At 44.7% G+C, this 25,705-nt stretch overlaps 1 protein-coding gene across 1 annotated transcript in view; it reads right to left on the bottom strand.

The window, feature by feature from the left end:
- Positions 1 to 894: 894 nt before the first annotated feature.
- The window catches only part of CDH17 (cadherin 17), a gene marked incomplete at its 3' end in the record, with an annotated part of 44,947 nt that continues 20,136 nt past the window's right edge, over positions 895 to 25,705 (bottom strand). The window contains exons 4-13 of the mRNA XM_023746401.1: positions 22,264 to 22,398; positions 21,272 to 21,410; positions 18,336 to 18,494; positions 18,033 to 18,232; positions 16,322 to 16,453; positions 15,878 to 16,028; positions 11,581 to 11,796; positions 8,445 to 8,521; positions 6,131 to 6,322; positions 895 to 1,139 (exon numbers count right to left, since the gene is read on the bottom strand). Coding sequence (XP_023602169.1) covers positions 895 to 1,139; positions 6,131 to 6,322; positions 8,445 to 8,521; positions 11,581 to 11,796; positions 15,878 to 16,028; positions 16,322 to 16,453; positions 18,033 to 18,232; positions 18,336 to 18,494; positions 21,272 to 21,410; positions 22,264 to 22,398 — 1,646 coding nt within the window. The remainder of the gene's footprint in view (positions 1,140 to 6,130; positions 6,323 to 8,444; positions 8,522 to 11,580; positions 11,797 to 15,877; positions 16,029 to 16,321; positions 16,454 to 18,032; positions 18,233 to 18,335; positions 18,495 to 21,271; positions 21,411 to 22,263; positions 22,399 to 25,705) is intronic.

The raw sequence follows: 25,705 nt of genomic DNA, 5'->3' as shown, positions 1-25,705 counted from the left end.
GAAACTTAAAGAATTGTCATCATAACCATATGCATTGGTTATGCCTTATACGGTGAGACTGTCATACAATAGAAGCAAAAGATCTGGGTTCTAGTCCTGTTTATGTGCTCATTAACTATGTGAACTTAAAGAGGTTATATATATTGACACAGATAGAGATATATACACATACATATATTTCTTGGGCAAATTAATGATCATTGTACATTTTTAAGGCAAGTCTTTGTGAATCCTATTGTACTGGGGGGGGAAAAAAGCTTGCGAATTGCTAAGATTTATACATTTGTTTAACCACCTCGGCCTGAACGCTAGCCTTGCCAGAGGTGTGCTCTGGAATGGGTCGTGTTACCCCAGACCTACTCTCTGGAGAGGTAAGGAACCTGTACACTCTGCATCCAGAATGTTCCCTTAGTTGTGTCAGGTGGCTGAGTCTGTCCAGTTGGGCTTTTGCTTCATTCTCTCTGTCTAGACCGCCAGTCAACCTTAGGGGCTGGGCTGGAACTCTTCCCCAAACCCTGGCCGTGGGGACTGGTTCAGACACAGGATCTGGCTTTGGGTAGCCCCGTCTCTGGACCCCATCTCCTGAACTTACCAGCTCTCAGTGGGACCTGCAGTGAGTGGGCCGGATGCAACCTCACATGCTTCCCACTTGTCTGAGCCTGGATTTCCCCCACTCCCCACGCAGGGTACTGACCCCTGCAGGAACCAAGGTCAAGTTCACCATATGCACTGCAGATGGCTTCAAATCGCTGGCTGCTCCCTTAGGAGAGAGCCTTGGAGTCAGGCCAGGTCCTCTGTGCCCCCCACCCCCAGCCGCACCCATACCCCCAGCCCTTCTTCCCTCCCACTGGCCTTGGTCTCAGCACAGCTAGGCTTGCCCAGCCTGCTCTCTACCTTATGTCCAGACCTTCCGGATCCTTGGCAATCATGTTGCCCACTTTGGTGCCTATGGCCACGTCTTCACTGACTTTTGCTTGGAATATGTGCAGGGGAAATTGAGGGGCTTCGTTCACATCTGTCACAAAAAGGGTGAACGTGGCGAACGAGCTGGCATTGTACTGAACACCAGGCACCAGAGGCTCCGGATTTTCCGCTTGGAACACAATGTTGTGAATGGCTGTCGTTTCAAAATCAAGAGGCTGTGTGGGGGGAAAAACACAGAGAAAATTAACCTGGGGAGGACTCGTTCCCTGTAAGATTCATTCCCTATTCTCCTTTAAACACTCTCACAGAGCAGCGGTTCATTGAGTCAGCGCCAGCAAACACCTACTTCTCACAATGATAATGGAGCCATGAAAAAGTCTGTGCTGCAGGATTTATCAGAGCTTTTAAGGCACTAATATGCATGCAGACTCTCCTAGAAGAGCCAATCAATGCAGCACTCTTCTAATTTATCTAACCCTGGGACAGTTCCTTCACTCATTCAGCAGAAACCTATCGATTCTCTCAAGCGTGGAAAATGCTTAGAGATGTCCCCATTATATGGAGAACTATTTTAGAGGAACCTCGGGATCCAAATCCTCAAGTAAAAGTCCTTAAACTCATGGAGAGTGGGAGAGGTTAGAGAGATGATCGAAAGATAGATGACCTGCTCTTGTTCCAGATCATTCTAGACAGAGCCAGAAATGAAAAAAATCAAAAATCCAATTTTGGTTTAGTGTGAGGAAGAATTTTAATAGGGCTACATAGAAAGACAGTCAGAGTTGCTTCAAAAACAGTTCTCAACTCTGGAAGGTTTCAAGAATGGGCTTAAACAACATGCGACAACCTAGCACAGAAAGGACTGAAATATCATTTTTAAGCAATTGGTTCTATGGGACTTTGAAGGTCTCCCTAAAGGCACAGAGTCCACGATTCTATGGGAAAAACTGCCAATCCTAAAGAGTGGAACCACCCCTAAAGGTGGACTTCTTAACTGGGATTGAAGGGCTTCTGGCGATCTGTGGACCCCTAGAAGCCAACATCTAAATATTATATGTATGTGCAGATGTGAATTTTTTTCTAATGATAGTATAAGTAGTTCCATGAGAGTCTCAGTGGTACCCAGGACCTCAAAAAGATGAAGGAACTGAAGCAAAGCCCCAAAGGTACATTCTAGATTATGGGAACGCACTATTTTGTTCATTCTTCCATGCCTACAGCACCCAGGACTTCTTGGTGAGCTGTCAGTCCTTTAGTTTATATCTATTCATATCATTGATTAAACAAAAATGTTAATATCCATTTGTGAAGAGAAAAACTCATGGAGGTTTGACACATGATTGCATTAGCTCAGCCTGCCCTTCCTTAATATCTGAAAAAAACTCTGCCCCTGAGTCAGAAGTTGGCTCAGTGCTGTCCTCTCCAGATTGGCTTCCCCGATCCCCACCCTCATCCCCAAATGGATGAACTCCACATCCTCTGCAATCTCAGTACCCGACCAGGATTCTAATTATGTTATTATCTGTTTCAGATTCTACTGTCCATAAGTTCTCTGAGAGGAGAAATTGTGTTATGTTCATCATTGCTTCCTGTCTCTTCCTTAACACACAGTACCCATGGTGTATCAGTTAAGAAACATGAAGATGAGAAGGCCTTGGTCCTTCTTGAGCCCTAGAGCGCCCCAGTAGAAAAGAGTTCAGAGAAGACTTACACTTTCCAGAAAACCCTCCCTTCCATGCACACACAGACACACACAACATCACAACCCGATTTTTAGCTCAATAGAAAGTACGATAGGAAGATTGCTTATATGGAAGAGAACGCATTGTATGTGAAGATACCAAGTCATTTGAGACAGAAAATAAGAAGGAACTGACAGAATACAAATATACAGGATAGAAAATGTGATAAGCCAGCTGAGATGTAAAGAGAGAGAGGTTGCTCACAGAGATAAGCACTCACTGTCTGCACAATTACCTCTTTTTTATTTTTTAACATATTTTTTTATTGATTTCAGAGAGATAGGGAGAGAGAGATAGAAACATCAATGATGAGAGACAATCATTGATCGGCTGCCTCCTGCACACCCCCTACTGGGGATGGAGCCTGCAACCCAGGCATGTGCCCTTGACCAGAATTGAACCAGGGTCCCTTCAGTCCGCAGGCTGATGCTCTATCCACTGAGCCAAGCCAGCTAGGGCCCCACAATGACCTCTTGATCACTACCACATGGTCTAATGGGGCTCCTCATCTGGGGAACAGGGGTGAGGGGGAGGAAGCTGGAGCTTCTGACACCCAGAGACCCAATCCCCATCTCAGGGGATGAAAGCAGAGGCGTCAAATTGGCAGAAATCTTGGCAGGTGAAGCAGAAAGGCAGCAGCCCCCAGAGCAACCCATGATAAGGACAAAGGACAAGTTTTCTGTTCCTTGCCGGTCCAGCCATGCCCAGGCCCAGGCAGGCAGTATAGCCAACTGTGGGCTCATGCAGAGGAGGTACCTCCCATCCTCACCACCAAACAGGTCTTTTTATTTTTTTTTTTTTAAGATACTGCTAAGATGGATTTCAGAGAGTTGACTATGTTTTTTTTTCCCCCTAGGATTTTGATGGTTTTAAGTCTTACTTTTAAGTCCTAAACGAGTTTTGAGTTTATTTTATTGTTTTTTTAAATATATTTTTATTGATTTCAGAAAGGAAGGAAGAGGAGAGAGATAAAAACATCAATGATGAGAGAGAATCATTGATTGGCTGTCTCCTGCAAAGCCCCCTACTGGGAACCAGGCATGTGCCCTTGACCGGAATTGAGCCCGGGACCCTTCAGTCCGAAGGCTGACACTCTATCCACTGAGCCAAACCAGCTAGGGCCACCAAACAGGTCTTAAGTCTCCTCCCTGAACTTCTATCCTGTCACTGTGGCTCCCAGAGGTGAGGGATAAAGAAATGAGATGGTATGTCTTCAGATGAGAAGTAGCCTGTGTTACCAGAACAGAACATGCGAGGCTGAGAGTAGAAAGAGGTGGTGGAAAAGACGGTGTACGTCAAGCTGAAGAGCTGGGACTTTATCCTTGAGGAGCAGAGAGAGACAAGGTCAGACGGACAAGGTCAGATTAGTGTTTTAGAAAGATACTTCTGGGAGCAGCCCTGTGAGGGATGGATTTGAGGTGATCCAGACCCAGGCAGGGAGACCAGTTAGAGAGATGGCAATGCCCCTTAAACCGTATCGAATGGAAGAACAAAGGAAAAACGGAGCAGCCTGTCATCGATCAGCCTGCTTAACTTTCACGCCAGGAAAAACACTGAGCCAAATCCTCCAGGGAAAACATTAGCAACGAAAGATACCAAACTAGCTAATGATCATCAGCAGAGCTTAATCAAGGGCAAGTCTGTCGAACCATGTGTATCATCTTGCATAATGCAGGGATACGCTGCAAAGCCAAGTCCAGAGACTCATCACGGCCTCTTGGCGTGGCCTCACATCCATCTAGGAGACACAGTCATCAAAGAAGCTGAAAGAATATGCTCAGGCCCGCAGTTGCTCTTCTGCACACCAGGGGTTGGAAGGCCAAACCTTGAGACTTAGACTCAACCTGAAGACAGAGATAAATGCGCTGAGGGAGCGGAGTCGCAACGGGGAATATTTAACATGAGAAAAAACTGTGCATTCGTTTTCCAGATGACACTAGGGCTGGCTGAATAATAGGTCCTGAACCCAGGATTCCAGACACCAGCTATCATGGAGAAGTGACAAAATTTGCATTTTAAAAAATTAAAGCTAAAATGAAATCCTGAATTTCAAGAAATGGAGTCCCAGGAGAGATGTTTGATGAGCTGGCAGGCCTCAAAGAAATAGCCTTCTTGCTCCTGACACCCCGTTGGCCTTGAGAGTATCAGGATCTACCACACGACAGGCCGGAGCTTTGGGTGGCAGTCAAACTGAGTAGGACAGCATTTCTATAAAACTTGTTTAATCCTAAGCATCACTTGGGGCAAATAAAATAATAGAAAACACATATATTGGTCTTTGCCCCCAGTTCCTGGCACAGAAGCGACTAAAATCCTTGTAATTTCCTAGGTGATAAGAGCACAAAGAGCATCTTTTGTTCTGATATTTGGCCTTTGACCCCAGTTCCTGAGACTGAGCACCTAAATCCCTTGAAATTTCCTGAGCAATAGAAATGTCTTTCGTGCTAATGAGACAACTCTTGGTGAACTCCTGGGTGGGGGCTAGTCACCAGAAAGACCAAGGCATGATTAGAAGCTTGGAACATTCTACCCCACCCTACCATCCCCTCCAGGGAAGGGAAGCTAGAGATTGAGTTCAGAATCACTCCTGCTAGAGATTGAGTTCAGAATCACTCCTGTCTACATGAGGAAGCCTCCATAAAAATCCCACAAGTAGGAGGATCGGAGCGCTTCTGGGATCCATGTGCGAATCCATAGGGACCGAAGCTCCTGCACTCAGGACCATTGCAGTCTTGCCCTTTGTAGCTCTTCATCTCGCTGTTTGCCTGTATCCTTTACCATATCCTTTAACACATAATAAACTAGCAAATGTTAGTGTTTCTCTGAGTTCTCTGAGCTGTTCTAGCAAATGATGGAACCCAAAAGGAAGGGGTGGGTGGAGAAGGGGTAAAAAGGATAAACGTGTCTATTCAACCTTAAAAGGCTATCTATCAATTTCCAATCTTTTTTTTTTTAAAGAGGAGTCTATGGCTGGCACTTTAGAAGAAAAGGTCTATAGTCTTAAGTGCTCATAGGATTCATCCAGTCTAACCCCCGCCCCCCCGCCCCCCATTTGCAAAGGGAGAAGTAAAGCCCTAAGCACACACCCTACCCAGACTCAGCAAATAAAAATCTAGAACACCTTGTTAAATCTGAATTTCAGATGAACAACCACATTTTTTAGTATAAGTTTGTCCCACATATTACCTGGGACACACATATACTAAAAATTGTTTATCGTGTGTTTTATGTATTTTATATGACAATCCTCCCTCCCCCCCACAAAGCTCACTCGGTCAGCTAATGACAGACCCAGAACTAGGTTCCTGGCCTTTTGCCCTCTGGGAGGACAGGAATGATTGAGATTACTCCAGGGTCCTTGGTCTGCCTGAGAGGTCTCTGCGGATACATCACCTCTGCTTATAGGTCCTTGCATAGTCATAGGGAAATTAACCAAAGAAAAAAGGCAAATTCCATGAGTCATGTACCTTTTTAATTATGACATATCCAGTGTTGTTTTGGGGATCGGTGTCAATCCCCAGTCGCCCCTCATCATCTCCCTGTGTAATTCGATACAGGATTTTAGAACTCCCAGTAAACGGCTCATCAGCATCCGTGGCCTGGATGGTCAAGATGGTGGACCCAACGGCTGTGTCTTCGGCCAGAGTTAGGTTTCCGTACTAAGAAGGAAACAATAAGAATGTGCTCGTCATCAAGAATAATTAGCTGTCCAAGGGCTATTGTCTCCTTAGCTTCAGAATGGACACAAGTCATAATTTGCATCAATATTCACCACGCATGTTTTTCCTATGGCTAAATATGTTGTAGTTGATTCTGACATCAATCATACTCATAGACTGATATTCATTGTACCAAGAAACACAACATCTCAGAGAGCTACTGGTAGGATTCTCAAACAGATTCCCACTCCCACATCCAAAACATTTACTAACCTTATTATTATATAAGTAAGGACAAAAATAAATACTATATATTGAGTACTTATCACGCGGCAGGTACTTTTACATACGTTATTTTAATTAGTCCACAATCAACCAAGGAGTAGTGGTTAAGAGTCTGAACTTCGGAGTCAAATAGTATAAATCTTAGGCTTGCCACTTACTAGCAGGGTGACTTGAAGCAAGTTATCTAACGTATTTAAGTCTCGGTTTCATCATGTCTAATGGAAATAATAATAATAGAACTACTTCATGTTTGCTGTGAAGCTGAAGCAATAACGCATGGAAAGTCCCTGGTGCCTGGCACATAGTCAGTACTCAATAAAGATAAGCAGCAAGCCCTACTGAGTAGCTATATCATCATCTCCATTCGACAGAAGAGCAAAGGATTGGAGAGGTAAAACTCACCTAAGACCATAGAGAATTGGGATTCACACCCATGTTGTCTAACTTAAAGCTTGCGCTCATAATCACTGGCCTAGACCAGCAGTCGGCAAACTGCGGCTCGACAAACTGCGGCTCAACAAACTGCGGCTTGCGAGCCACATGCGGTTCTTTGGCCCCTTGAGTGTGGCTCTTCCACAAAATACCGACTTCTGAGCATAAGCCACAAAGTTTCAATCGCACTGTACGTGCGCGCCCACACGTGGTATTTTGTGAAAGAGCCACACTCAAGGGGCCAAAGAACCGCATGTGGCTCGAGAGCTGCAGTTTGCCGACCACGGGCCTAGACCATCTCCCGCTCCTCTGCTGAAAATCCCCCAGATCATTTCTGGGGGGGTTGCAATCTTAAAGAGGGCACTAGCCAGGGCCCAGGAGAAGCCCAGAGCAGTGACAGCAGCAGACTCATTCTCTAGAGCCCAGTGTGCCCTTCCAAGCCCTGACACTCCCAAAGCTGGATCTCACCTTCAATTTGAAACCACTGTCTATGTAACACCAGGATGGGAACATGGAAGCTGAGAAGCAAGTGGTTCCAGCTCCTGCTTGCTTTGCCTCAGTGCCTGTTACACAGGTTATGTTCAGTCACACCTCTTACTGCCCTGAACCCTCCCATAAATCAATTCCCCTTCTTTGCCACAGCCTTGTCCCTGTTTTGATGTATGAACATTTTGATATATGAACAGGGTTCTGGGCTATCTCATTACTGACTTCAAACAAACTACTAAAACAGGCTTCTCTCTGCTGCAGAATAAGTAGACAGAGACCTCCCCTCTAAGGGAACAGTGATAGAACTACCCTCAAGTGTAAAGCCCACGTCGACAACAAGTAAACATTTTTCTTGATGTCCTCAACTGAAACTTATTACTCCTGCTTTTTCTGCCCAATGTTCCTAATTCTTGCAAATATCTTGAGCGCGTTTTTCGTTGGCTTACACCAGAAATTAGTATTTTTTCTTCTCCTTTTCTCTTATCCAAATACTGCAAAATGAGTTTAAGTTGCCAATATTCCAAATACTAAACTTTTTACGAAAATTGCTTGTTTGAAACCTAGCAGGAATCCATTTATCATCCTACGACACACAAAATATATAATGACACACCGCACGTAGCCATTCGACTCCTTTCAATTTGACAAAGATTGTGGTTGCAGCTTTTAAGCAGCCCTTGGAGTAAATGAGCCATTGGTAGAAGTTTACAAACAGACGTTCCCAGATACTACACCAGTGAATGTCCCCCCAAGAATTTCACTGGAGAAGGTGTCTGGGTTGTTACGATTGCATTGCCTAAGGCTACCTGTGAAGTCTGGCATTTTCCCTCCATACTGTCTGTGTCTTGATTCCAGAAGCAGGGATCAAGTGATACAAACAAAGTAAAGAAAAAAACAACAGGTGACAACTACTCACATCTGATTTTTCAAAGATGGGGATCTGATCGTTGATATCAATAACGTTGATTTTCACTTGACAGAGGGTCTGGAAATCTGAAAATCAAAGTCATATCACAAACATTTTTTTCACTGAAAAATCATGCATTAACATCAGAAACCTGCAAGAAAAGCATTGGCAAGTGAAGTGGCAGCCGTAGCCACAATTTCGCTGTTGACAGGCAATTTGTGTGGAAACGGGATCCTCTGCTCCCCACCTGCACCCACAAGCTGGTCAAGGGAGGCTGAAGAAAGTCCTGCAAGAGGTTCGCCTGGGCTTCCCACGTCCCTCCACCTGCCCCCTCCAGGGTAAGGGTTGTTCTCAAGCCACACTGTTGCTTTTCTGTGAAGCAGCCTCTTTTTCCGAACTACTGACAGTGATGCAGCCCTCAAAGCCCAGTGCAAACCTCTCCTTCCAGAAAACCTTCCCCGAGCACCCCAGCCGGCTCTTTCCCTCTCTGACTCTCCCAGCACTTACTGTCCTACCTCTCCTCTGCTCCCACGGTGGGAAGGAAGGGTCAGGTGCCTGCTCCCTGCCCTCCAAGTAAGGGAGGAAGTGGTACAATTAGTCCCCTTCAAATGGCTGACCACCCAGCTTGCTGGAGGCAAGACAGGGACAGAGGCGGCTCATGGAATCCTGGGGAAATGACACAGGCTTTGAGGAAGAGGTTTGACAATTCAAAGTCCTAGTCAGAGACAGCAGCTTCAGTCTGAGTCTAAGATGAGCATGGTGTGTGGGTGGGAATGGGGTGCCCAGGGAAATCCTATATAATAAAAGGCTAACATGCAAATCAACTGAACGGCAGAATGACCGGTTGCTATGATGCGCACTGACCACCGGGGGCAGACACTCAATGCAGGAGCTGCCCCCTGGTGGTGAGTGCACTCCCACAGGGGGAGCACTGCTCAGCCAGAAGCCAGGCTCACAGCTGTGACCGCAGAGGCAGTGGTGGTAGCCTCTTCCGACTCCACGGCAGCACTCCACGACTCCGGGGAGCAGGCCTAAGCCGTCAGTCGGACATCCCCCAAGGGCTCCCGGACTGCAAGGGGGCACAGGTCGAGCTGAAGGACCCCTCCCTAAGTCCACGAATTTTGTCCACCAGGCCTCTAGTATTGAGAATAAGAAAAAACATGACAGGTTCTTTGTTGGAATCACCGTCATTCTAACAATCATGATGTCCTGTATCATAGAAATATTAAGAACCTGGGCTCTGGAATCCCACTGCTCAAATTCTGGCTCTGCCACTTGTCAGATGTGTGAGAGCTTAATTGTGTCACTCAAGGTCTCTGGGCCTCAGTAATTTTTTGTATAAAATCTAGATAACAAAAGAACTGAGGTCTTGACGTCATACAAAATCGTTAGCACTGTCTAGGTACCAGGCACTGTATAAGTGCTTCACCTGCATTACTTCTTTTATCTTCACACTCACTTCATGATGTAGGTACTGTTGTCATTCATTTGATTCACAAATGAGGAAGCCAAGGGATAGGGAAGTTAGGTAACCTGACTAAGGTCACACAGCGAACTAGGGGTCCAGCCAGAATTTATAAACCTACGTGCTCCCTGCGTCCGCTACACCTGCTCCCCATCCTCCTCCCTGCTCTGTCTGGGAGGCCCACCTTATGAACTGCATCAGTGGGCATTCTGGCCCTTTGGGTACCAGTTGGGTTCTGCCAATAGGAACTCTGGCAGGAAGTGGGAGGAAGGGCAGGAGGCGAAAGGTTTGGTGGGGTTCCCAGGGCCAGCGGCTTTGTGGATAGCCACAGGCCCGGGGCTTGCCACTTCCGGGAATGCTCCCTTCCCTCAACCCTTCACGCCTTAGGGTAGGAAAGGCTGGCCACTGTGCGTCACACTGCCTGCTGGTTCCTTCACCTTTCCCACAACCTTCCTTTAAACTCTCTTTGGTTACTCCTTTTGAGGGGGCCCCTCTATTTCCTGCTGGGATCCTAACGAACATACTCAGGCAGTCTTTACTCCAGAGCTCCTGCTCAGTGCCCCGGGCATGTCATCTAATCATAACTGAAGTCTAAATAAGTGGATGTTGATTAAAGATGGGGCTGGTCCCCAGGACATTTGTGGACAAAAATGGCTAAAGACTGGCGGTGCCCGGGACCTGCACTCACAAACCTCATTAGGGCCAGCAGGGGGCCGCCAAAGTACTAAGCCAGTGGTTCTCAACCTTCTGGCCCTTTAAATACAGTTCCTCATGTTGTGACCCCACCATAAAATGATTTTCGTTGCTACTTCATAACTGTAATGTTGCTACTGTTATGAATCGTAATGTAAATATTGGATATGCAGGATGGTCTTAGGCGACCCCTGTGAAAGGGTCATTCGACCGCCAAAGGGGTTGTAACCCACAGGTTGAGAACCGCTGTAATAGAAGATCAACCTTCCCAAAAGATGCATTTTCCCTCCACTTTCACACAGTAGGATACTTGGAGTCCAAAAGGAAGAATTGGGAAATAGAATTAATTTTTTTGTTTATGATTATGGTGGCCATCACAACGTGCCTGGCCAACCTCCAACAACAGGGACATTAAAGGATGGTGGCCCCACTGCTACACCCGGTAATCCATCACCACATTTGCACTGAGGCCTTGCTCCCCACAGCTGCCCCCAGCCAGCGACTGAAGAAGGCAGCCATGCTCAGGGAGGCCCCTTCTTAAAGATCATGGACTCCATCAGTGTCCAATTTCGAACTCCCTGATGACCGTGCCAAACTTTTCTTTGAGTGCTCAGTGGTCTATGACACGCCCACCAGCCCTCCTTCCCTATCTCCTTCACTCGGAGTCAGGCTTATATTACAGTCCGATGGTTCTCCCAGCCTTCTCTGTATCTCGCCCCACTTTTTTCTCAGAGGCATCTCTCCTCATAGAATTCTCCTACATTTAATCTCTTGGCATCTGCTTCTTGGAGGACCGGGACCAACACAACAGTGTTGCCTGACCTGTCATTGGACCAGCTGCCTCTGTGTTGCACGTGTTTCGCATAGGAAGCAGGGACTCTTACGCAGCATCCTTCTTTAATACGCCCAGGCATTAGAACAGCCTAACACATCACAAGAAAAGGGAAGCAAGTGTTTTTCACTCTGGACAGCGAATGTGACACTAACCTTTGTCGGACACCTCCACGGTCAAGAGGTACTGGGAAGCGTCTTGCTTCTTCAAGGACTGCATGGCTAACTGGAACACCCCCGTGTAGCTCTGGATGAGGAAGAGTCCATCTTTGGGAAACTTAGGGAACTGATCCACAATTTTGTAATGTAGAACACTGTTGACAGTGTTTTCTTCATCCATGTCGTGGGCAACCAGCGTCCCAATACTGCTCACTGGGAAGAAGAAAAGAAGAAAATTCACCCATCGCAGACTCTATTCCATCTATTTTATTTTTAAAAATATATTTTATTGGTTTTTTACAGAGAGGAAGGGAGAGGGATAGAGAGAAACATCAATGAGAGAGAAACATCGATCAGCTGCCTCTTGCACACCCCCTACTGGGGATGTGCCCGCAACCAAGGTACATGCCCTTGACCGGAATCGAACCTGGGACCCTTGAGTTCGCAGGCTGACGCTCTATCCACTGAGCCGAACCGGCTAGGGCTCCATCTATTTTCAATGGTTCCGCTGGATCAGCAGGTCCCTGGAACGCTCTGTACATAACTTTGAACCGCTGACTAAAGTTCTTAGATTTCTTTTGGTTCTTCTAACCCTCCCCATCGTGTAGTGTGTTGAGTCGTGTATTAGTTTGATAGCGTTGCCATCGCAAAGTGCCACCGACTGGGCAGCTTTAACAACATAACGTTATTTTCTCACAATTTCTGGATCTCACAGAGGCCTGAGATCAGGGTGTCAGAAAGGCGGGTTTCTTCCGAGTCCTCACTCCTTGGCTTGTACGTAGCTCTCATCTCCATGTGTCCTCACATGGTCATGCCTCTGTACATGTCTGTGTCCAGATTCCCTCTTCTTGGAAGAACAGCACATCAGTGATGGATTCAGAATGTTGTCCTGAGTCTATTCTACACTCTTAGGGTAAAAGAGGTACAAACAATGCCCCTGCCCTTTGGGGGGCTATGGTCTAGCTCAATAATATACTAACTTATTCCTTAGTATATCAACTTATTCCTTGTATTAACGTATTCCTTAGTATATCTATATTCTCCTGTTTGGTGTCTTATATTAGCCAGAATCTTGTGGGACTCATGTCCCCAAGCATTAGCAATGCCAACATGAGTTCATAGTGGATTAAGACCCACACAAATGACCTTGTTTTCACTGTATGTCTTAAAAAGACCCTTTCTCTAAATAATAGTCAGCTTTTGAGATAGTGGGCATTAGGACTTTACCTTATAAATTGGGGCGGGGGGAGGTAATCACAATTCAGCCCATAACAAATAGTGTCCCACAAAAATTCGGGTTCACGCCAAACCTCCTTGTGACCTTATTTGGAAACAGGGGCTTTGCAGATGTAACTAGTTAAGGATCTTGTGATAAAATTACCCTGGATTTAGCGTGGGTCCCAAATCTAGCGATTAGTGTTCCCATAAGAAGAGAAAACACAACGTCACACACACGGAGGTGGAGGCCCTGTGAAGCAGGAGGCAGAGACTATAGGGTTGTGCTACCACAAGCAGCCAGGGCGTGCCAAGAGCCCCCAGAAGCCAGAACAGGCCGGGGAGGATGCCCCCTCGAGCAGGCGCCTTGATGTGAGACTGCTAGCCTCCAGACTGTGAAAGAATACACTCCCGGTGTTCTAAGCTCCCACCTTTGTGGCACTTTGTCACAACTACCCTCGGACACTAATATGCAAGGCAAATGGTCTCACTGAAGGGCAAGCCAACAGTGGACTCCACCCCAGAGATAACACGGGGCAAAGAGCAGGCCCGCATGCTCCCTGCCTCACTGCCTTCCTGGCCCCGAGGATTTATTCCTTTGAGTGTGTCAGTCCAGGGCGTTCCCTAAGTCAGAGGTGATGACTCAGGACTTCACCCAGCTCTGGGGGAGGTATGATCGATTCTGGATCATCTGGCTCCATGAAATGGGAATCGTGGGTTTCTCTACACGCAGCTGCAACCCCAAAGTGGGACTGAGACTTGATTATGTGCCACTTGTGGTTTAGGTTTGTCCCCACCTCCCTTATCAGTTGGCATCTGCTGACATATGGAAACCTGAAGGAATTTTGTTATGGGGGAGGGGACTTGCTATTTCAGTCTGTAATGGAGCTGGACCCATGGAGCTGTGCCTCAGGGGCTGAGGAAGGAGGGCATCATGAGCAACAGAGCGGAGAAGATGATGTATTTAGTACAGTAGCCGCTGCTATTTCTGAATCCATCACAACCAAGTCACCTTTGTGGCACATGTCTGCCCTTGCTTTAAAAAAATAAAAAAGATCTGCGTGCTGGAACGAAGAGTGTCTTGCTGAATTCTGGGATCTTTGATGTCTGAGCAGCCCTGCTCTGGACCATCCCCCAAAACAAGTGAGCACAACACCAAGGACACTGCTCTCTCACTTCACAGGAAATCCCGGCTGCCAGAGGCCCCCCCGAGCTGTCGACATAAGTGACCGGGGAAATTCCAGGAGGGGTGCCACTCGGGGTGAGTATAGTATTTGTGGATGAGAGGAGAAAGGAGTGCCATGTCTCTGAGACAAAGGCCAGGACCAAGTGGCATCTCAAACTGATTCTTGGAGCCCCCGGAAATACGTTAGAGAAGTGGTGCTTTATGAAAGGCTAATTCCTACATGAGTACAAAGGACTTGGTAGCAAGTGGGATTCCAAAATTACTGTTGACGTTGTTAATACTTGAGCCTCATAAGATTCTGGCTAATATAAGACACCAAACAGGAGAATATAGACGTACAAAGAAATAATTTAGTATTTTTTGAGCTAAACAGTAAGGCCCCCTCCCCCCCACCGGGCAGGGGCATTGTTTTACAGCCTACATATATAGAATCAATTCAATCCGTGCTGATTTATAAGAATTCCTGGCCCATTTCTGACTCACAGAAACTGTAAACTGTAAAATAATAAATGTTTGTTGTTTTATGCTGTTATGCAGCAATAGACAACTAATAAACTAAAGGTTAGACCTTATGCAAAGAGACTTGAGGCATCATCTGGAAGGGTCTTCAAGGGTCTTCTGCCTTCACTCGGCATCACAGATCATCCCAGGTTCCCAAAAAGTGATTCTCGGCTACTGACACACATTCCATTGTTACGCAACTGTCACTGTTAGAGGATTCTCCCTTAGAATTAATGAAAATCCTTTAAGTTGTCATTTAATAGCTCCTGTTGCAGCAAGGATTGGCATAAATGAAAAAGAGAGGACCTAAGCAACTCACACTGACAATACATAGCCTACATATGACTCCTGACAGTGAGGAGTGAAATGTAAGCATTGAGCAAGCAAGCCATGCAAGCGGTGCCTACCGAGCCACCAGGACTGCAGCCACTATGTCAAAAGTGTGTGGCAAGAAGAGAGAGATAAGACGAAAATGATGAGAAGGTCCACAGACATGTGAGGATCTGCCCAGGAGGGCAGCAGAGCCCTAGGCATCACAGTCATATAAGACACTGTTAAACCCTCTGAAACTCACAGGAAACAACAGACAAAAACATTTCAAGAAAAGCCAGCCTGCTCAGCCAATTGACTCAACACCAAGGAGTAATAGACAAGAGTTTACCTAAATCCAGGGAAGTAATAAAACTTCCAGAGAGCATAATGTTCTCCTAGTAGTTGTCCCTGTGCAAAACTAAAGCTACCATGAGACACAGTAAAAGAAAACAAAGCAAGTCAAGAACAAAAAGACCAAAATGGATAGGACTTGAACTTCATCTACCAGCCAGCCTCCTGAACTATTATTATCAGCTTCCTAGAGAGGGAGCAACAAGGGTCAAAAGTCAATTTCCATTTGTTGTGCTTATTTGTTGCAGAGTATCTGACCTTGGGTGTAGATGCTGATTTAAATGATTTATCAAATTTGGTGCAGTTTTATCTGTTACTCAGTTTGTTGGAGGGAAAATAAGGATCTATGTAAAAATCTTGCAAATGAGATAATCTTATATATGTACACAGGATAGTGGTGTAAGTGGTTATGGTGTTAGTGCTAGTGGTAAGGATGGTGTAGTAGTATTAATCGTGGTAACAGTACTAGTAGGGGTAGTAATAGTGGTAGTGGTGGTGATAGTAGCCATAAATGCTCCAATTTAAGAACACGACCCAGATAGTAACTGAGCCAGAAAACTATACTTGTGTGAGTCTCAAGGTGTATTCAACCTCTACACTGTGCTAGTGGATAACTGATCATCAATCAGGTTTACCTGTCCACCTTCTCCAAGACAGAGAGGATAAAGGGAGTATAGAGTTAACACAAGAAAGACAGTTACACAGCTTTGAACAGCTCTCATTCCTTACCTATTTGTTCATTCTCCTGGACCTCAAAGACCGGCATTGTAGGTGGACACGTCGGTGGGTTATCATTAATGTCTTTAACTTTCACATGAATTTGCAGTGGGAGTGCAAGTGGTTTTCCAAGCTCATCCTTTGCAAATGCGTAGAAAACGTACTACAACAGGAAGATCAGCATTAAGACATGACCCCATCATTGCCTTTAAAAGGCAGAGAAAATGACTGTTTCAATTCTATTTCGTTTAATTCCCTTATTTCCAGTTGACTTAGAATTGGGAAATGAGAAAAAAAATGGATCAGATTTGTGGGGATATTATCATGTCTTGAGATCAATAATGTATGGTTTGGGGTCTTGTTACTGGTGTTAAGTAAAATCTTTTCTGCTCTCAGCTCTCTGTGAGCACAGCACTCGGTCTTGTCCTTTGGGAAACTCCTCCCAGTTTTACTCACTGAATCCTTTTCTTCTCTGTCCAAGGGCTGAGTCACATAAATATCTCCTTCCTGGTCAATTGAAAACGGGAATCTTGGCAGCCTCTCCTTTTCGACTAAGGAATAGTGAGCACCTGGCTCATTCCACCGCACCTATGGGGTCAAAGTGCATCATGAGGAAAGATACCAAATTGTGAGGAAAGGCGGTGGGTGTGGCACCCCAGAATTTTTTTCCTTCTACAGCCCCGAGAGCAAACAAGCATATGCATTCTTTTTAGCATTTACAAATCCTTATGGGGATAGCCTAAATGATAGATAAGAAGACTTCAGCAAAGGCTCCAAATCTGCAATTGTCATGGAATTGAGTCCTGACATACTTTCTTCATTGGTAAAGCAGAATAACTCCGGCTTTCGTTCTTTCTTCCTCCTCCTGGTGAGGTTCATTAATTCAACATTCAATAAATGAAAACTCTTTTAAGTTTTACAATATATATGGGGTGGACCATCCCAGGGCCTCTTAACAACAGTGTCATTTTAAAACAATCTTAGGGGAACCACAGGCTGGGACTCAATCATAACATGAATCCCTGTTACCCATGTTCACAGACACGACCTCTTATTTAATCTCCACGAAAACCCAGAGAGGTGTTATTATCCCCATTTTACTGTTGAGAGGTTGGGGCTCAGAACAGTTAAATGACTTCTTCTAGATCAATCATTAACGTAATGGAGCAAGGACATGGTTTCGGTTATCTGCTTCCAAACCCGGTGCTCTCTCACTAACCCACAGCTTTCATGTCAAGAGAACTCCTGATTTTCCAGAAAAGATCAGATCTGAGTGGAGCCAGCACGTATTTACAGGAGCTAAGGGAAGAGGGCACTCAGGGTGAGAGCATCAGTCACAGAGGTGGGAAGGGGGAGCATGTGAATGAAGAGGGGAGGTGGAGTTGGGGGAGGGTGGTCTCCAAAGGTCAAGAGGCTGCCTACTCAACTCTCGGTCAATCCTGTCCATGTCCCTCCATCTGTGGTGGGAAGAGTCTACTGCAGTGATGGCGAACCTTTTGAGCTCGGCGTGTCAGCATTTTGAAAAACCCTAACTTAACTCTGGTGCCGTGTCACAGATAGAAATTTTTTGATATTTGCAACCATAGTAAAACAAAGACTTATATTTTTGATATTTATTTTATATATTTAAATGCCATTTAACAAAGAAAAAGCAACCAAAAAAAATGAGTTCGCGTGTCACCTCTGACACGCGTGTCATAGGTTCGCCATCACTGGTCTACTGGATAGAGACTTTCCCCACAAGAATAAGAAGCAGCTTTTCAAAATGCATATCATATACATGTACATGATGTGTGTGTCATATACAACCCACTTTAGTGCAGCCAGACTACTGACAGGGAACAACAAACATCAATGGTATCTTGGGAATCTTAGATGAAGTTCTCTTTTAAAGATATATAGATAGATACAGATACAGATGATGGGAGATGGAGATGATAGATAGATAGAGTGAGAGCTAGAGATATGAATCCAGTTTGGTCAGAGTTTACCCATGATAGTAAACTCCAGAGACTTGCGGCCAGGAACTTTGTCTATTTAGTTTGCTTTATAATTATGCTATGGGAAAAAATGTACATAATAAATATACCAGTGAAGACCATGAAAGTGGGCTTGTACAAAGGGAGAGCATTTATCCAATGGGCTCTAGGCATTCCTTAGGCACTACCTGAGTGATTTTGATGGGGTGAGGATCAGTCGAGTTTTCCACAATCTCCACAGGTTCGGGTGCTTTCCAAATATTCTCCTTCACCGTGATATCTACAGATGTGCTGTCACTGAAGGAATTCTCAGTCTGGCCTCCCATGTCCTTCACTGAGACCACCAGACTATAGAAAGGGTTCTTACTGGGATCCAATTCCTTCGATCCTATCGAAAGTAGCAAAGAACAGAAAGGGAAATGTGTCTGAAGCTGACACAGATATAGGTCCCTTCTTCTGAATCAGTCCTATGAAGGCATCCGTTGACTTACCTGCAAGGGTAAGTGATATTGCCCCTGTTTTGTTGTTTATCTGAAAGTACATGACATCGTTGACCTTGGGAAGCTGCATGACAATCTGATAAAAAAGCTGGCCATTGGGAGTGTCTGGATCATCCAGGTCTGTAGCATTGACATACATGAAAGGCTTTCCTATTTAACAAAACATACCCAGAAAGAGAAAAAGATATTAATGGAAACACAAACCAACCAGAGCCACTTTGGCCTTCTAAGATGCAGAGACAGATTGGGGGGTGGGGGGGAGGGAGGGAGATGCCATAATTTATATCAGTGGGAAAATAAACCTTTATTCTGCTTCCTTTCCCCAGGATGAGGTTTCTCAAAGTATGGTCCAGGGACCTCTAGGGGTCTCTAAGACTGTTTTTAGGGTCAGTGGAGTCTAAATTTATGCACATGTTAAAAAAAGATCCTTGCCCTAACCGGTTTGGCTCAGTGGATAGAGCGTCGGCCTGCGGATTGAAGGGTCCCAGGTTCAATTCTGGTCAAGGGCATGTACCTTGGTTGCGGCGGGCACATCCCCAGTGGGGCGCATGCAGGAGGCAGCTGATCGATCTCTCTCATTGATGTTTCTAACTCTCTATCCCTCTCTCTTCCTCTCTGTAAAAAATCAATAAAATATATTAAAAAAAAATATCCACTCGAAGCACAAGTTAATTTCATGGAGTTTAGTGTAAAGGAGTACCCAAAGAAAAGGCATTAATATGGTTTCAGATTCCACATGGTAACCAGCTTTTAAGAAACCACCACTTGTTGAGTTTAGGTAGAGTATCAAAGAATATCCATAGTTATCTCAAAATGCTATTATGACATTCCTCCCTTTTCCAAGTACATATCTATGTGAGGCAAGTTTTTCTTCATATGCTTCAATCAAAACAGCATGTTGCAAAAGAATGAGTGCAGAAACAGGCATGAGAATCCAATTGTTTTCAATTAATTCATACACTACAGGGATTTGCAAAGAATAAAACAATGCCACTCTGCTTGATAAGTCTTTTTGTTTTTTGAAAATATAGTTTTTATTAAAATGTTTATGATTTTAAAAGAATTAATAAATTTTGAAGTTTCTCCGTTTTAATTTCTAACATGATAAATATCGGTAGATACAACTAGTGATGTACTGGAGCCAGCTCGAGAGAGCTAATAGTTGAATTTCTAGAAGTTTTGTGAGCAAATTATTAACACCATTGATAGCTTAAAATAGGCCATGGTAGGAATATTTTTCCCACAGAAATTGGTAAGTGCTATAAGCAGGGCTTCCCACCCCCGCTCCCACCCCCTGCCCAGAGAGACAGCTATTAAACATTTACCAGCACCCCTCTGGATGTAATCTACATATAACACCACTGAATATATCCAAAAGTTCATTGGAGTCCTTAATAATTTTTAGAGGAATACAAGAGCCCTGAGGCCAAAAAGTTTGAGAACCACTAATCTAGAACACCCTATCGATGAGGAGAGGAAGGGGAAGATGTGGAAGATGCTTATGTGGCAGAGCTTATTGGACAGTCTTTGGTATGAAATTTCAGGGGCAAAGACAGTGAAATTACTCCACATAATAAAGTGGACAAAACACTTTCCCCGAGTTATTGGAAGTGGCCATTCAAGAATGAGAGGTGAGATTAACTAGCGTAGAGAGAAACTTGACAGTGAGCTGATGGACATGGCCAAGAATCTTTCTGAGAACACAGAAGTCTAATACTCATGTTTATTTTGTGCACTGTTATAAAATGCTCTCTCATCTCCCCAGATCTTCAGTAAAGTCTGTGGCACACACCTGTGCCTTTTTGTTTTTGTGTGGAAATGAAGGGTAGTAGCATAGTGAATGGATATACGTCTAGGGTTGGAAGTAAGAGAAGAAAAATAAATGGGAGCCAACAGTGACCATGAGAATGTAAGATTCCTGAGAGGATATGGGAGAGTGAGCTCACCTTTCCAGAGTATTCTTTTTTTTTTTTTTAAATATATTTTATTGATTTTTTACAGAGAGGAAGGGAGAGAGATAGAGAGCTAGAAACATCGATGAGAGAGAAACATTGATCAGCTGCCTCCTGCACATCTCCTACTGGGGATGTGCCCGCAACCCAGGTACATGCCCTTGACCGGAATCGAACCTGGGACCTTTCAGTCCGCAGGCCGACGCTCTATCCACTGAGCCAAACCGGTTCGGCTTTCCAGAGTATTCTAAAGTGGTATAGAGCTTTAAGGTCTTCTAAAGCTCACTGTAAAATAGCGGTTCTCAACTGGGGAACCTCAGGGAACATTTGACAATGTCTGAAGACATCTTTGTTGTCACAACTTAGTGGTAGGTGTTGCTACTGGTATCTGGGGAGTAGAGGTCAGGGATGTTGTTAAACATCCTACAATGCATATAACAGCACCTGACCAAAAAAGGAGAGGATTATCAGGCCCAAGAGAAACCATGCCCTGTCAGTGGTTCTCAACCTTCCTCATGCTGCGACCCTTTCATACAGTTCCTCATGTTGTGGTGACCCCCAACCATAAAATTATTGTCGTTGCTACTTCATAACTGTAATGTTGCTACTGTTATGAATCGTCATGTAAATATCTGATATGCAAGATGTATTATTTTCATTGTTACAAATTGAACATAATTAAAGCATAGTGATTAACCACAAAAACAATATGTAATTATATATGTGTTTTCCGATGGTCTTAGGCGACCCCTGTGAAAGGGTCGTTCGACCCCCAAAAGGGTCTCGACCCACAGGTTGAGAACCGCTGCCCGAGAGCAATAGGGATAATAAAACAACTCCCAGAGGATTGCTGTGAAATTTAAATAAGATAGGAAGCGCTTAATGAGTGATGGCTGCAGCTGTTAGCCACATAAATCGCCCCCTTCTGCCGGGTACCCTTCCTGCTTTCCGTAAATACCTCCAGACTCCCATTACCTGCGCGAGAATTCTGCCTTACTGAGCCTTCGTATTTTGACTGGAGAAACGTGGGTCGATTGTCATTGATGTCCTTCACTTCTACTGTGATGGGGACCGGACCCTCCACCGTATTTCCCTGAGCATCCAAGGCTGAGACCTGATGGAGAAAGGGAAGGGAACCACCGCGGTGAACCTGGACTTCATGTCACTCAACAAAAGTCACTTGAGAGAAATTAAGAGTTCAAAGAACCAGCAGAGAAAGACACCCATCCAAGCCCAAATCGGGAGCGGCTAGGACAGGGGCCCTATCAGGTAAGCCTGGGCGATCAGGACTGTTTTCCAGGGCTGGGGTATGCTGTACGCTAGACATGCTTCTTTGCTAAGTAGCTGGAGTCAGTGAAATCAGAGCACCTTGTCCCTGAGGCTATGGAAGTGGCACGATGGCCGCTTACAGAGGCATTTTAATGGTCAACCTGCCGATCCAATAGTAGAAGTTACTACACAGAAAGCTTTCGGATTGCTCTTCCCCCCACAATTAGCTCTCTATTGTGCCTGCATATTCAGATACCACACACAAAAACTGACCATTGGTTATTTCTGCTTCTTGCAAGATGCAAAGAAGCTCCATCCCCGCACTGATGCTGCCTTCTTTGTGGATCCAGAGCCCACACAGCAGACACAGGCAGGCGTCAGTGAAAATCACAGACGTGTTGGCTTGGTTTTGCTCCAGGTGGCTGAGCATGCCATACTTGAATGAGTAATGCCATCTGAGGGCCTTGGCAATGTAAACTGGGTTGCTGTGGTCAAAAAGCCTAAGGAAGAGGGGACCTTCACCATGCCCCTCTGTAGCTGGTAAAAAAATGGACAAATGAGGTTTACCAAGTATACCATTAACGCCAGAAGAGCCCTAAGAGGATTCTAGGCAAGGGGTGATGGTGCCAGTGATACTTCCAGGACAAAGGATGCTCAGAAAGGTTGGAATTAGGTGACTTTTCCTGGCCTCAACTCACCTGGAGTTTGTGAACAGCCCTTGTTTCCCTGTCCAGAGCTCTGTTGTGATATAGAAGCCCATCTGGTTGTATCTCAAATATTCCATCCGTCTCCCCGGTGAGTTTGAAAGTCACAGCAGGAGGACTGGCCTTAAACTGGGAAAAAGCAAAAGTCAGATGAGGTTGTAAGTAAAACAGTGTTGTAGATTTTGTAGAAAATCACCAATTCCAGGTGATGCTTTCATTTGTACAATCGCTAATTAAGAAGTTCTGAGTTTTTAAACTGCTACATTCTAAAAGTTTGCTTGAACATTAACTAATATTCAAAATACATTTCCTTCAAGAAACAGTATACAATATACTTTAATATATGGACAAAAGTCAACCGATGCTTTGAATGGTAACTGGAGTTAGATGAGATTTTTCTGGAAATATCTGGAAACTATAACCTTGCCAACTTCTAAAAAAGATTTAAAAGAGTAGCTTTATTGCTAAGATAAAAAAAAAGACGTCATTTAGTACTTCTGAACATTGTGACAATTAGGAGGTATTTCAATATTACAGAAAACAATTCAAAAGTGGCTTTAATTTGATAAGATGCTATAGGGTGTCCCAAAATTCACGCAAGATTTGCAATTGAATTGAATTGCAAATCTTGCGTGAATTTTGGGACACCCTATATATGACAATCTCTTAATTCTTATTAACAGAATTCTAGGTACAATGGAACACCATCAAGCAAACACATGTATAATCAGAGTCAGAGAAGGAAAAAAAGGAGTGAAAAGGGCAGAAAGATTATTTGAAAAAAGAATAACCAAAGTTTCCCAAATTTGAGAGAAAACATTAATCTACATGTCCAAGAAGTTGAATAAACTCCAAATACAATAAACTCAAAGAAACCCAAATTTAGACACATCATAGTCAAACATGTGAAATACAGAGACTCTTGAAAGTGCAAAGATTCATCATGTACAAAGGATGCTCAATAAAAAGAACAGCAGATTTCTCATGGAGGCAGGAAGACAGTGGAATGATAGATCCAAAGTGTTGAAGGAAAATGGCTGCCAATTGTATTTCCAAAACATTATCCTTCAAAATGAGGGTGAAATTAATCTATACTATGAGGGAGAAAACAGACTTTAAAATAATACCAATTTAAAACAAAAATTCTTATTAGAAAAAGAAAAGACATTCTGTAAGGTTCACTTCATCAAGAAACTATAATAATTATAAACATACTAGAGGCTCGATGCACAAAATTCGTGCAAGGGTAGGCCCTTGCAGCCACCCTGGCTGCTGCCTTGGCCCTCGCAGCCCTGGCTTCATCTGGAAGGTTGTCCAGCTGTTGGGCCATTCGGTTGATTTGCATATTATGCTTTTATTATTATAGATATGTACCTACCAAGAGAACTGTTATCTGGACTTACAGGTTTTCTTTCTTTCTTTCTCTCCCTCTTCCTTCCTTCCTTCCTTCCTCCCCTGCCCCCTTTTTTTTGGACCTAACTCAGAGCTTACTCACTGCAAACAATTTTGGGGGGAATTTTCCAAAAGTAATCAACAGTAAAAATACATCAAAGGCCTAAATGTAAATCCTAAAACTATAAAACCTGAGAAGAATACACAAACACAATGTTCAGGACTCTGGATGAGAGAAAGCAATAGGGAAAGTTTCTTAGATATGACATCAAAAGCACAAACAACAGCCCTGGCCAGTGTGGCTCAGTGGGTTGGGGGTCAATTCCTGGTCAGGGCACATGTCCAGGTTGGGGATTCAATCCCCAGTTGGGATGCGTGTGGGAGGCAACCAATCAATGATTCTCTCTCACATCCATGTTTCTCTCTCTCTCTCCCTCTCCCTTCTTTTCTCTCTAAAATCAAACATATCCTTGGATGAGGATTTTTTTAAAAGCACAAACAGCAAAAGAAAAAATTGAGCTTGAATCAAAATTAAAAGCTTTTGTGTTTCAAATTACACTATAAAGAAAGTGAAAAGATAATCTATAGACTGTAAGAAAATATTTGCAAATCAGATATGTGATAAGGAATTTGTATGCAGAATATATAAAGAGCTCTTACATCAGTAAAAAGACAAAAAAACTCAATTAAAAAATAGAAAAGGCCCTAGCCAGTTTGGATCAATGGATAGAGTGTGGGCCTGAGGACTGAAGGGTCCCAGGTTTGATTCTGGCCAAGGTGCACATGCCTGGGTTGTGGACTTGATCCCTAGTAGGGGGTGTGCAGGAGGCAGCCAATCAATGATTCTCTCTCATCATTGATGTTTGTATATCTCTCCCTCTCCCTTCCTCTCTGAATCAATAAAAATATATTTAAAAAGAAAAGAAAAAGAAAAGTGGTCACCCTTCCCTTACCTGCCCTTTGTCCCCTCTGCATCCCACCAGACTTTCATCAGAACACTTCCTGGCATGTGCTTGCATGCTTGTCAGGTTTCTTCTCCTACCCCATGAGTTCCCTGGGGGCAGGATGGTTTGGGAGTCATCTTATACCCCATACCCAGCCTAGTTCCTCTCCAGTGGTTCTCAACCTTCCTAATGCCGCGACCCTTTCATACAGTTCCTCCTGTTGTGGTGACCCCCAACCATAAAATTATTTTCGTTGCTACTTCATAACTGTAATGTTGCTACTGTTATGAATCGTAATGTAAATATCTGATATGCAGGATGTATTTTCATTGTTCGCGACCCACAGGTTGAGAACCGATGCACACAGACGGCACTTCATACATGGTTCATAACAGAAAATGATTGTGTGCCTCGCCCAGGAAGTTCTGACCTGCTTATGATGAAGCATAAATACCTAAATGAAAGGAATGACAAATGTGAGAGAATCTACAACCCAAGGCCCCGGCAAGGCAGAGAAAGTCAGTAAACGAGGTGATCTCGTGTGTGAGCCCAGAGCCTCATTTCCTCCCTCCGGTTTGTACAGAGCAAACCGGAATGGAAACTTGATTCAGGCCGTTTGCTTTTGGGAGAAAATCTAAGAGCCTTAGGACTCAGGGCCCTCGCTGTCTCTGCAGCCCCCTCTCCTACTTCCTTCTCCTTGCCCTCTGCTCCCATCGCTCTGGCCTTCTGCCCTCTCCCAGCACAGGGCGGGTGTCCATGCTGGGCCTTTGCTGGGACACCTCCCACCCTGCTTCCTCTCCAAGTGAATTCCTAACAGCCGTTTAGCTCCCAAAGCATCCGCTCCTCCCTCCCTGCCTGACTTCCCCGACCGGAGAGGTCAAGACCTCCCTAACACCCTGCACGCCAGGCGGGCAGAGACACATGGGCACCCTGCCAGCCATGCCCTGGGCCCTCTGCATGAATCTGCACTGATACCAAATGGAGGGGGCAGGCGGCAGCTCCCAGCCTATCCTCTGTGGGCGCAACTGTCTAACAAACCAGGGAATGCACCTGCCGTAGGAGGCAGCTTAGCAACCTCCCTGATATGGGGGGGTGGGGGT

The sequence above is a fragment of the Myotis lucifugus genome, unplaced genomic scaffold (assembly GCF_000147115.1).
Source record: "Myotis lucifugus unplaced genomic scaffold, Myoluc2.0 scaffold_673, whole genome shotgun sequence".
In the NCBI taxonomy this organism is placed as follows: domain Eukaryota; kingdom Metazoa; phylum Chordata; class Mammalia; order Chiroptera; family Vespertilionidae; genus Myotis; species Myotis lucifugus.
The sequence above is the reverse complement of the archived record's forward strand: the minus strand, read 5'-3'. Positions and strand labels throughout refer to the sequence as shown.